At 26.5% G+C, this 12,596-nt stretch overlaps 1 protein-coding gene across 1 annotated transcript in view; it reads left to right on the forward strand.

Annotated features, from left to right (window-relative positions):
• The first annotated feature begins 944 nt into the window (after nucleotides 1–944).
• Nucleotides 945–12,596, forward strand: part of LOC107442009 (QRFP-like peptide receptor) — a 201,301-nt gene continuing 189,649 nt past the window's right edge. Inside the window, exon 1 of the mRNA XM_016055445.4 lies at nucleotides 945–2,845. Within this exon, the coding sequence (XP_015910931.1) occupies nucleotides 2,473–2,845 (373 nt within the window). The 5' untranslated portion in view covers nucleotides 945–2,472. The remainder of the gene's footprint in view (nucleotides 2,846–12,596) is intronic.

The raw sequence follows: 12,596 nt of genomic DNA on the forward strand, positions 1-12,596 counted from the left end.
CAACTGGTTCCAAATAGCTTTTGTGCAAAAAAATGTGCATATGAATGCTTAAGATAATATAATTTTCGCGATTATCTTCACTCAAAATTAGTAAATTAGTTTTCTTGTATACTTTCCACTAATTACTGCTATTTTCTTTTTAAAAAATCTTTTAGCGAATTCAAATTAAGTTAAGGCTATTTAAGGTGTTGGTTTCGAATCAAACGGGATAAAATTTGATAGAGTTTGAGTGTTTAACATTATTGATTGTCCTTGTAATTAATTTAAATGTTAATAACTGTTTGATTAACCAGTTTAAAATTTTGTACAGAACGTGATATTACGCGAATAAGGCAACATATACTTTTTTGTAATGTTGCCCAAAAATTCAACCAGTAAATTATGGTTTTCGAAACAGTTATTCTAATTTTCAAAAGAACAAGGAAGGGTTTTTAAAAAAATATTTTTCCTGACTTTGGTTTTCTATTAATAAACCAGCATTTATTACGTTTTTTAAGAATATATTTTTTGTACTTTTCTGCTGAACATTTATTTGTGGTTGTTATATCACTAAAATAACTTATTTATTCATCCAAAAAAATGAAATAAAAATATTTTTAAAGTGAGACAAATTTTGTTTTTTTGTGTACAAGTTATTACGTCCCTCAAAAAATGTTTAAAATGTTTTTATTTCGAAGAAATCAAAGCAAAATTCTTTATCTTTTCTTATTTCCTTTAGTTTAAAAACTTTAAGAATTGTGAAAGGTCAGTTTTGTTTACCTTTCTAAAATGGAATTCTTTCTAGCGATCTGTCGCAATACCACTTTCAGTTTCGGAAAAGTCGTAGTTAGAAATAAGTAAAAAACGAAACAAAAACTAAACTTGATTCGTTTCTGCCACCTCTACCCGAGAGGCATGCGCTATGTAGGCGAATGATCGTTTTCATTCTTGAAGAACATCTCTTCGTCAATGCGCTTGCGCCGAAAGCTCATCTTCTCGTAGAATATCGGTCCGAAGGTTTAGTAAAGTTTTCGCCCGCGTTGTGTACAGCGTGATTTTCGAAGACATAGGGATGAAAGATAGTAACGAGTTTGCAAGGGCGGGAAATAACGTGTGATTCCAATGATAAAATCAAGAAGTTGATGTTGTGTTTTACTTTTCGGCATAACAGTCAAAACAAACGAGTTCAATGAAATTGTAAGTACTATTGACAAAATATTTTGAGTACTTACTTTTAACAGTCTTAGATAAATTTTATGCATTTAAACACCCTGAAAAATATTTAAAAGATAAATATTAGTTCTAACAGCGCTAGAACTACATTAGAAATTCTTATAAATACCTTCAGTGCTAATATAAAAAACTTGATAAAACTAAGAAGAGGTGAAATAAAGAAAAGTTTTAAAAACTTGACAAAGATGATTTCAGCCTGACCTTTACAGATAATTCAAGTTGTTAACTAAGTTTTTTTTTCCTTTAAAAAATATTTTATAGAAAATACTGGCTATCAAACACTTCCATAGCTGAAATTGTTGCAGAATACCCAATACCAAAATGTTCGAAAATAATCTTTGATTCATGGAAATATGTTTATCGCAAGAAAAAGATTTGGTGTAAACTCATTTTGTAAAGGTGAAATTGTGAGAATATTTAAAAACATCTTTGGTTGGACAACATTTTAATAAAATTGTTTATAGCACGTATGACATATCTTGTACATTCCCTACTTTATTATTAATAACAAAGTTTAGTTTAAAATTTATTTCTGAAAATATCCTTTTACATCTGTGATACTAAATATTTGAGATTTATTTAAATATCAATCGTAATTATATATTAAATGAAAGATTTTAAGTTACCCTTTAAAAGGTTCTGTAAAAATAGTTAAACTAATGTATATGATTTATATTCTATACATCAAAGGATCACTTGAAAAATCTGCAAAATAATTTTTTCTTTAATTTGTGTATTTATAAAAGTACTATAGAAAAATAGGCTTCAACTTTATGATCGAGGTCCTATGAAAATAGCTAGGGAAAATACAATATAGTCTTTAAAATTATTTTGAAGTAAGATTCATTAACAACATTTAACTCACATCTAGTTAAATATTATTTTGTATCACAAATTTACGGCAAATAATGAAATAGCAAGTAGCTTAAGAACTACTACATGCCAGTTTATGTATTCTTGAAGAATGAAAAGACAAAAATTAATAAATTCTATATTCGTGTATGTATTAAATTAAAAGAGAAATTATTCCAATGGATAGTAAACGCCAATTATATTTCGGATAGATAAAATAAGTATTTCCACTTATATCACACTGATGAAAACTATGGCAATTATATCCAGACATTTAAGTGAAGAAATTCAGAGGACATCAAAATTATCTAACTTTATCGTAAAAGAAAAGTTCTAAAGCGTATTTTTACTGGAAAATCTCCTTTGTAAACTTAAAGATGTGCTGTTTTTTACAGACGTTTTTTAATAATGATGATCGATTACGATAATTTCACGGGAAATTTTAATTTCCCAGCTCCAGAGAATCTGACTTACCTTGCCAACTGCAGTGCAGTTGGCTGTTCCCGTCTTAGGCAACAAAATGGCCCACCGTATACTGAATTGCCATCTTACATACGAATAACGGCCACGGCAGTGTGTGCTGTTATACTCGCATTCGGAACAGTTGGTAATGTTCTTGTTGCAACTGTCGTCTGGAAGTTTAAGGAGTTGAGGAACTCAACTAACCTTTTCCTCATGAACTTGAGTGTCGCTGATCTCTTAGTTCTTCTTGTTTGTGTTCCGCCTGCCCTTGTTGAATTGCACTCTATGCCTGAAGTGTGGTTGCTTGGAGAAGGAATGTGTAAGTACTGCCTAAATCTAATTTTATTTCACCAATTTACTATTCTTTTCGTTATTTTATGTATTGTAAGTTACTGTGATAGTAAATAATACTTTTATAAGAGTGAACAACACTTTGACGGGTGAATAGTTAAATTTTTTTTATGTGATTTGCAGATGTGTACCCAGAAATATTTTTTCAAAAATATACAATCCAAAAAGTATATAATGAAATTTTTTTTAAAGATTAAGATATTGGTAATTTATATTGTATTATCGTATACGTGTTTTGAAGGAATCTTTAGTAAAAAGGAGTCTTTTTTTGAAGTAATTATTCAGAAAAATTGGTTTCCTCCTTAACCTGATCATTGTAAATAAAATTACTTTCAGTGCTTCAAAAAATATTTTTGTGTTTTCAATATCCTTTGGATGTTAACAAAATGTTTAACGTAGTACAATTTTATTCAGATAACTGTAATTTTAAGAAATTAACTTTGTTCTATGTAACTGTCTTTGAACTAAGGAAAAATTATGTTATGAAGACATATTTACATTTTGTTCAGATAATTTGAACATAATATGAATAAAAAATAAGAGAGTTTAGCCTCAAGAAAAATTTATTATGCGACTAATTTGTATTATCTAATAACAAAATAAGATTAAAAAACAATAATGCAGTAATTTCTTTTTAAATAAAGTAATAAATTTTGCTTTCTAAAATTTCTAATAGGTGAGGTAAAAAGTCTTCCACACTTTAACGAATAGGCATAGTTTTATTATTGAAATCACTTATGCACATTATCAGAATATAGAACTTTCTGCTTACACAATTTGCATTCATATAACAGGCTTAGTGTTGATGTGAAAATAATTGTGACTTATATCACTCGTTTTGTAAAAATGATAGGATTGTTACAATAGATATGGGATAAGAAGTTCAAATATAAAAAGAGAATTGTTGTTATAACAATGCAAAGCATAAAAAGGACTCGCAGACGCTTATTTTACTCCATAATCGAAATGACCATTTATAAATGATTGATCATTACAGATTATTGATGCTTCATTTCATATTTTTACATTAAACTCATTGTCGTCGACAGTTATATATTATGATGCAATTACTTTTATTACACAAATTTTTGTTGTTGTTCTTTTGATATTCGATCAGCTGTTATTGTCAACATTTGAAACTTAAAAACATTAATTTTCTTCTGGGTTAAAATACATAATATGATGAAAAATGTTATCTTGTATTATTGTTCGAATTTTATGTATTAAAGTTAAGGTAAAAATTAGAATACGGTTACATTTTCCTGAAATTGAATTATTTATAAATAAAATAAAATATTACAAGTTTTCATAATTAAAGTTATATCATTACTATAATTTATTGAAATTAAATTGTGTATATATGAAATAAATTATGGTAAGAGCACTCATAAGCGTCAATTTCTAAATATTTAAATGCTATTAGTTTAAAATTTTAGCTATAAGGGACTTTGAATTCCGGACAAAAAATATAATGAGTTACTTTATACTTAAATGAAACTAACACACAATGTGGGTTAATTTTACCTTTTTGTAATCAAAAAATTGATAAAATTGTAATAACTCATTTATTTAAGAATTTGGGAAAATGCTATTTAAAAAAGACACGTACATCTCATTTTTTGAAACCTTAAACATAAGTATTTAATATTTGTTTCTTCGTGGAAAATATTTGAGTTAAAAAAATTCAGTCGAGAGGCGTTGAGAAGTGCGAACAATCCATTCCTTTTCGAGAAATAATGTAAAGGAAAATACATTTATTCGTCACAAAGTTGTAATTTATGTTCCCTAATTGTTTGAAATAAAACATGCATGAATCAGAAAAGTTCACCGTAGAAAATTAATCGCTAGCAAGAATAGCTATTTGCGGAAGTGAGATAATCTTTTTTTGAAAATACTTTTGGTAATTCCCTTTTATGGTAAATTTTACTGGTGCAATATCGAAAATTATCTCATGATTCATTGTTTTTAGGTTAAGTAATGGAATTTAACTCATCAGTTTTATTTAAATAATTTTAAAAAGTTACTTACATAATTTAATAACAATGGCTATTGCGTAATAAGTTGAAATATGCAAAAGTTTTGAGTAGAAAAGTTTTAATAGATTGTTGAATACAGGGAAAGAATGCTGATTAACTTTGTTAATGAAAGTAAGTCAGTTTGTTCATTTTTTGAAATTAAGAGTACATAAAATATCCAAATGCCTAAATGGTACACGAGAAAAAAATACTATTAAGATTACAGTACTGTATGATAATGACATTTGTGATATAAAAAGACCCCATAATTTTTGTTAATAAAACCAAAATATTTAAACCATCCATTTGGTAATTTTTCAGTTTGCTTGGTAATGGTTAAAGAAAATATCTAGTTTTATCATATAAAATATTTTACCAATTCTTATCACATACCAATTCTTATCACATATTTACCAATTCTTATCACATATAAAGACCATATTTTATTGTTAATTTTACTAGAATTCATTACCAAACCACTTCATAGAAAATATCGAGATTTTTGATGTTCCCATTGAGTCAGAAATATGGTAAATTTTACCATGTTCTGGTAATTTTAATGATATTTCATTTTCAGTGTATATAGAAACTAAATTCAAATTCAAAAATAAATCTGATTTATCACCATTAAGGACAATCAAACATTTTTTTCAGAAATTATGAAGGGATTTGCTTAAAAGATTTGCAAAAGGGATTTATAATTTTTCTTGATGAGTATTTGAAAATTAATCAATCGGCATAAACTATTTCCCCGATATTTTCAATTTATTGATGAAAGATTTAAATTATGTTACAGGAAATTAATTGTATTTTTAATATTACTTTATTAATAAAATGTTCCAAATATTTAATTGATAGATTACAAATCTTATAATTAAAAACTAAACAATTCAATCAATCCTTATTTAGATGATTATAGGTTTAAATAATTCAAAGCAACAATGAAGAATCGTTATGTATTTGGATATATTATAATGATATATTAAAATGTTTCCTGATTTACCATATTTTAAACTATATCTGAAAGACAAAAATTTACTTTGTTTATACACAAATGATATGAAAACATTTATTTGAATGATATTCAGAACATTTTAGATATTTTAATCTTCACACATGTGCTCAGTTTTAAGAATGGGTGAATGTTTTATTTTTCTTAAAAAAAAATTCGATAAAAAGAAAGCGGTGAAGCATTCTCTGTTTTTGTTTGACCCCAAAACCGTCATATATATTTTTTTAAATGATACTCCATCGTATCATTACTAAAAATTGAATATATTTTTGTTTTGTTAAATTTGCCTACAGAAAATTTAAATGCAAAATAAAAGTAGGTAAAAATTACTAAGCTTAAGCTAAACGAAGAATTAAAACCACGTTAAGAAATAAGGGAGCTAATAATTTTATAAGTAAAGTTATTTTAGATGTATGAAGCTTCAAGGTATGTTTGGTAAAAGAAATTATTGAAAATAGTAAATTAGCTTTGTTCATTGAAGGTTCTATTTTTCGTTTGTGAATCTAGTGGTTTGTTTTGCATATTTTGAAACATTGACGATTGATTAATTTTATATCATCTCTAAATACATTTTTATTAGTAAAATGAGATTAAAATATACCTATATAATATATAAAATAAAATCTTAACTATATTAAATATTTCTATGCGAGAAAATAGAGTTTAGATCTAAATTGAAACAAAGTGAAACATATTTGATTTGAAGTTGCAATGACCAGAGATAATTCTTATAGTATATCTTTATTATGAAGTTACATAGATGGAAATGAAAATATAAAAAGAATGATAGCATAACAAAGATAAGCATAACATTTAGTTTAGTTGATTTTTAGGACACACATGGCACGTTTCAAGAGACATATATGTAAATTTGGAGAGATTAGTAATTGAATATCTTGCTGTAATTAGTAATTCAATATCAAAACTAAAGCATCTGTTCGTTTGTCTCAAGAATTTGAATAGTTTTAAATAGGTCGCAGCATTACACTGATTCTTGATGTTTGTTGTGCAATATATCTGTTTCTTGATACGTTTCTTTTTTTCTTTGATTTTTTGTTTGTATTTTATCTTATTCATTTGCATAGTTTCTTTTAAGTAGTAAAATAGAACATATTTCATTGAAATGATACTCACATAATGCAAAAATATTTTAAGCATCATAAAGTGAATCTTACAGTATGTTGTAATATTGTAGATAGTTCTAAATGTCTGTGATATTTTATGGTATTCTGTGATATACTGTTTTAAATTGAAGCGATTTGTACAATTTAAGGATTGGCCATGTTCTCAAATAACACATAATAGTTTTTTTTGGCATGCTTGATGAGAAACATCATGATCTTCATACATCAACAATGAGATGTGTTCGTGAATTTTGTAGGGAATAATAGTAAGAAATAATTTAATGTTTAAGTACCATGTTCCAAAAAATAGTGAATTATTACTATCATTTCTTAAAATAGTTCTTCAATTGTTATTAAATAATTAAACATTATTTTGCGAACATGAAAGTTCATTCAACGAAAAATATTAATTCAATAAATTAATTTTATTTTTAGAATTTGTTTATAATTTTTTAAAATTTTAATGATATTTTGAAAACTAAAACCATTAATAATAAAATATAAAGCTAATTAAAGTATGAAACTACAACACGTATCCATAAAATTTATAAAATAAATTGTATATAACAATGAAATCAAGGTATAAAAAAGAAACTACAGTTTCGAAAAATATAATGAACTATATGAAGTTGTTTATTAAAATTATAATGAATCAGTCAAAACATAGCAAAAATGGCAATTAAAATGAATAAAAAAGTATTTGCCTCATATCGTATGTATTATGCAATGTTTTAAAATGTATTATATGCACTTTTTAATTAAAGACGTCTAAATTTTTTTAAATATCCCTTATTTAAATGTATTTGATTTATAATATTGTTGAAAATATACATACTAATCACTACAACAGTAAAAATTCATACAAATTATTTTATTGTGAAAATTTTTTAATTATTTTTTAATAATAATTTTTTAAATAAAACTAATAAATAACTGTTAAAAATTATTTTCGTATGCATTTATCTTTGAGTAAACCATTTTTGGGGTAAGAAGTTTCGATTTACGTATATAGTTGCAAAGATATTACAAAAACCACATAAATTTTGAAATTATTTAAAAGGGATACGTAGGAAAAATTTATGTTCTCTCAGAGGAAGAACGTTTTTGTGCAATTTAATTGATAGATAGCACTAGTTAACCAGTAAATTTAAAGTATGTTAACCAGTAAATTTAAAGTTTGAAACATAAATTTCAATGCAGTGTAATCAGATCTTTCGATGAAAAGTAATTTAGCGATTCACCTTTGTTTGACTTATTATACAGGATGAATTAATTTGTGGTAGAATTTCTAACTGTTTGTAATCAGGCTAAGAAAAAATGAGAATAGCCCCCCTTTTAGGTATTCCGGTTGATTTAAAAGTACGTAATGTTTCAGATATACCTTACGCAGGTATGAAATTTCCTATTTGTATTTTTCAAATAATTGAAGTCTTCCAAAAGCATTACATAATCTTAATTTCCTATCAAATATGCTTTATTAAAAATATTGATTTTAAGCAAAATATAAAATAGTTATTAGATTGGAGCCTTTCGTTACGGTTAGGCTTGAAAGAGTTAAAAATTATTGATAGACGACTCAAATAGAATCTTTTTTTTAAAGTATTGAAAATTATGCATTGTGCCTCATGTGGTGGTGCAGCAAATAAAGATTTCTGCAAAATTATTTGAGAAAACAGCAAATGTTTACTTCAATTTTAATTAAATACATGTAGTAATAAGTATAAATAAAAAGCATTTAATGCTCTTAAGCTAAAAACAAGTCAAGATATAAAAATCAAATTTTTTTTTTGGATTTAGTAAGCTTAAATTTATGAAGATATTATTATCTGGTAAAATTATGTAATGCTTAAGCAATTCTAAATTCAAGTAAATGCGCTCGTGGTTTCGGAACGAAGTATTCGTATCATTGAAATTATGCAGAAATGGAATACTGAAATAGCAGAATTTATATTAAATTCAGGAAGTAAATTGTATTATCTCGATTACGAATAACGTTACTTTAAAAATGGGTGAAAAGAATATCAATAAGTTTACTGAGTTTCTATGATGGCGAATATAACTTTAAAAAGTATTAAAAAACAAATGAGCAAATGTAAAGTTATTAATTGTAATGTAAAAAGTATGCCATTCATTGTCAACATGTATGAAATTCGATTGCATTTTCCCTATAATGCCTTTTTCAAAGAGAAATGCTTTATTAGTGCAAGCACGTTTACGTTAAGAAGTTCAGTATTCAAAAAATTAATTTTATGAGGAAATATTTACGTGAATGTAATTCAACTTATAAGTGAGTGAAATGAATCTTTCTCTAAACCAAGAAAATGCTCAAAACAATTTTGTTAAATGTAATGGGAATAAAAAGAATCCATTTTTAAAAAAAAAATTGGATTGGATAAAAACAAAATCATCTAAATTAGAATTAAGGGTATATTCCTCCACCTTCTGGTACTTTTACTCAAGATGTTTTGATTTTGATGTTTTTCTCTCAAAAATTATCTTATTTTTCAGGATTTTTGTGTGTTTTTAATTTTTATGACATGATTTTTTTAAAAAAAAACTTCTTTAAGTTTTATTATTTGCTTTAAAATTATTTTTTAATTACTTTGTGAGTAAGGAGTGTGCTAAACGCCGTATTTTTTAATATGTTTTTATTATAACATTTTATAACCGTTAAATTAAGTAGAATAATCGAAAAAATATTCATGATTCATAAATTTACAAGTGAAAGTAAAAAACTACAACCGATATCATGCATTATTTTCGAATAGAATTTACCGCTAATAGAATTTACCGCGATCATCATTTTAATTTTTTGAAAATTCAAATATTTGGTTTGGTAAATTATAGTAAGATTAATAACAGCATTTACTGATTCTTTACAGATTTTTGATAGGGTGAAGAAAAATAATGTGTCATAAAATACATTTTCATGGTTGAAAACTGATAGCAGATACAGAATTTCTTTAAGTTTTCGCGCATTATCCTAAAGTGGATATCGGACGTTATCGCAATATCCGTCGGGCGGTACCGATCATTACTGCTTCCTGCTGATGACAGGCGCCACACCTCTGCTGGAAGATTTCAACCAGCTTAGATCATTTTTCTTTTCTCCAACTTAACACCGAAAATTTTTTCTTTCTTTATGCGCTTGAAAGGTGCATCAAGTTGCGCTTTTTTCTCTCCCGAAAAGCTTGGTAATTAAAAACCGAATTTGTTATTTTCTTTAAAAACTATATTTAATTAACGAGGTTAGTAAAGAATTATTTTTAATTTTGGTAATTAAATTTGTAATTCTTTTTCATCACTTTTATTTAATAGAAAAAAACAGTAAGATTAAGAAAAGAAAAATCTTATAAAACACATAATGATCATCATCTAATGCTCTTAATTTGAAATTAATTAGTCTAACAGACTACGTAATGAGACAAAGTTTTAAAAGACATAGATTGGCAATCAATAAAAATAAACGCGTTGATAAATGACTTAGCCACGAATGTAAGCTTGGATTTTTCTGTTCTGAAATTCTCTGTAAAAATTTACTGAGAACAATCTTCCGCTGTGCTCGATAATTAGTATTAATATACTAGTACTAATTACCCGAATATCTTGAAAAGAATTGAGATTCATTTCAAGTTATCGCATTACCTTTATTTTTAAATATATGGTTATATTTAATTTATTCAGACTCAACACTTGATTTGCCCAAAAGGAAATTCTACAAGATATAGTTTGTATGGAAAATCTTATAGAAAATAGAGAAATTTACGTTAATTTTAAAATTTAAAGCCAGATTCACGAAACTGTTTGTATAAAAAAATATTAAATATAATATAATTTAATGCATAAAATATTATATTATATAACATTAATTAAAGCACTTACGTAAATATATAACTCCAATAATATAATAGTATTACACGCATATATTTATGTAAAGCAAGAAAATATGTATGTTTTTTTTAATTTTTTTTTTAAAAAAAGTCATATTGAAAGTCAAGATGACAAAAGCTAAACAAAAATGTTCTTTTTTTGTTCATTCATCCCGATGTTTTGATGGAAAAAGGGGAAGAAAAATGCATTTAATACTTGAAAATCCTAAAAAAAAGTATTAAATAAGTAAATAAATGAAAAAATAAATGCAATAGTAAATTAATATAAAAATGAATAAAATTCAATTCTCGCGAAGAACTCCTACTACTAATATCTACTACTGCTTTCGTGTGTCACTCCTTCATAACTAGATTTGAGAACTACTTATTCTTTTATGTGAAATTTAAAGTGACAATTTGAAATTATAAGTTCTTGATCTTTTGAGAATTATCATTACTGTATGAGAATCTGTTTAGAAGAAGCTTGGGTCCGTCATTTTGTCTTAAAACTGACCCTGCACAATATTTTTTATTTCATAAGCAGATGTTTCAGAATAATTACCATTTTAAAAACAGACCTTTAATAATACTTTTAATTTTAAAAATGAATGCTTCATAAAATTCTTGTGACTGCTTTGCTTTTCATGTGTGATGGGAGAGAAGCATGCCGTTGGCAGTACTGACAAGCCTATTAAGCCAAGGGCGTGCGCTTCTTATTGTTTTCCAGTGAAGTCACTTATGGCTAAAAATTTAACTTCTGCCTCCCACATACGTCACAGCCCGTTTTACAGGAAGGACTGATTCACACACCATTCATCCGCAGATCGTAATTTTCAACAGAACAAGAGCAGGATCAATCTCCGATCCAGTACTCAAAGAGGTATTAATCTGTTATGGGGATCGAATTCGCGACCTCTTGGACTTGGGCTCAATGCCCTACCAACCAGGCTATCTCGGCTCTCTGAATAATGTTAATAACTTATTTAAATGATAAAAACCTTTTTATGAACTCAATTTTTTAATTGTCAAAACTCGTAAAATTGGGCCTTTTTCAAACATTCATCAAAAAAAGGATCATGTCTACAAGAACCCGATTTAGCGTTAATTTTTAATTCCCAAAATTATGTGAAATTTTTTCCCAAGTTAACAAAAACAGGACCTTATAGAAAAAATTCTTGATAGACCCTTCCTATTCTATGCGTATATTTATTGAAACAAACTACTAGTATTTTTGTTAACTTACAACTGATTTTTTTCTTCTGTTCACACGCTATGTCATCTTTAAATTAAATAATTGAAAGTCAAATTATTTTCCCTCAGCAATCATCTTCAGTTATGGACAAAAGTGGAATATCAAACAATAGAACAATGTTCTTTTTTAAAAGACGTGTGTCAAAGTTTGGAGCACTTTAATCAGGCTAAATGTACCCAGAGCAGATACGCGGAAAAAGTAAACAGTTAAAACTTTCTGTTTGAAGAAGAAAAGAACGAGTAACTTGGTTGTTTTAAGGAACTCGACTAATTTTTCGGATGAAATGTTTTTCTTTACATTCTGCTCTTTTCCTTAATTGTCAAAATAGATAAAGAGACGATAACGTTTACAATTCTTATTCGTAGATAAAGAAAATTCTCTTTCGCTGATAAAGTTTATACGACTTCTCTGATTTTAATTTCTTTTTAGTTGTTTTGAATAACAATG

Source organism: Parasteatoda tepidariorum, chromosome 3 (assembly GCF_982258835.1).
Source record: "Parasteatoda tepidariorum strain Cologne lab strain chromosome 3, Ptep-v5.0, whole genome shotgun sequence".
Taxonomy (NCBI): domain Eukaryota; kingdom Metazoa; phylum Arthropoda; class Arachnida; order Araneae; family Theridiidae; genus Parasteatoda; species Parasteatoda tepidariorum.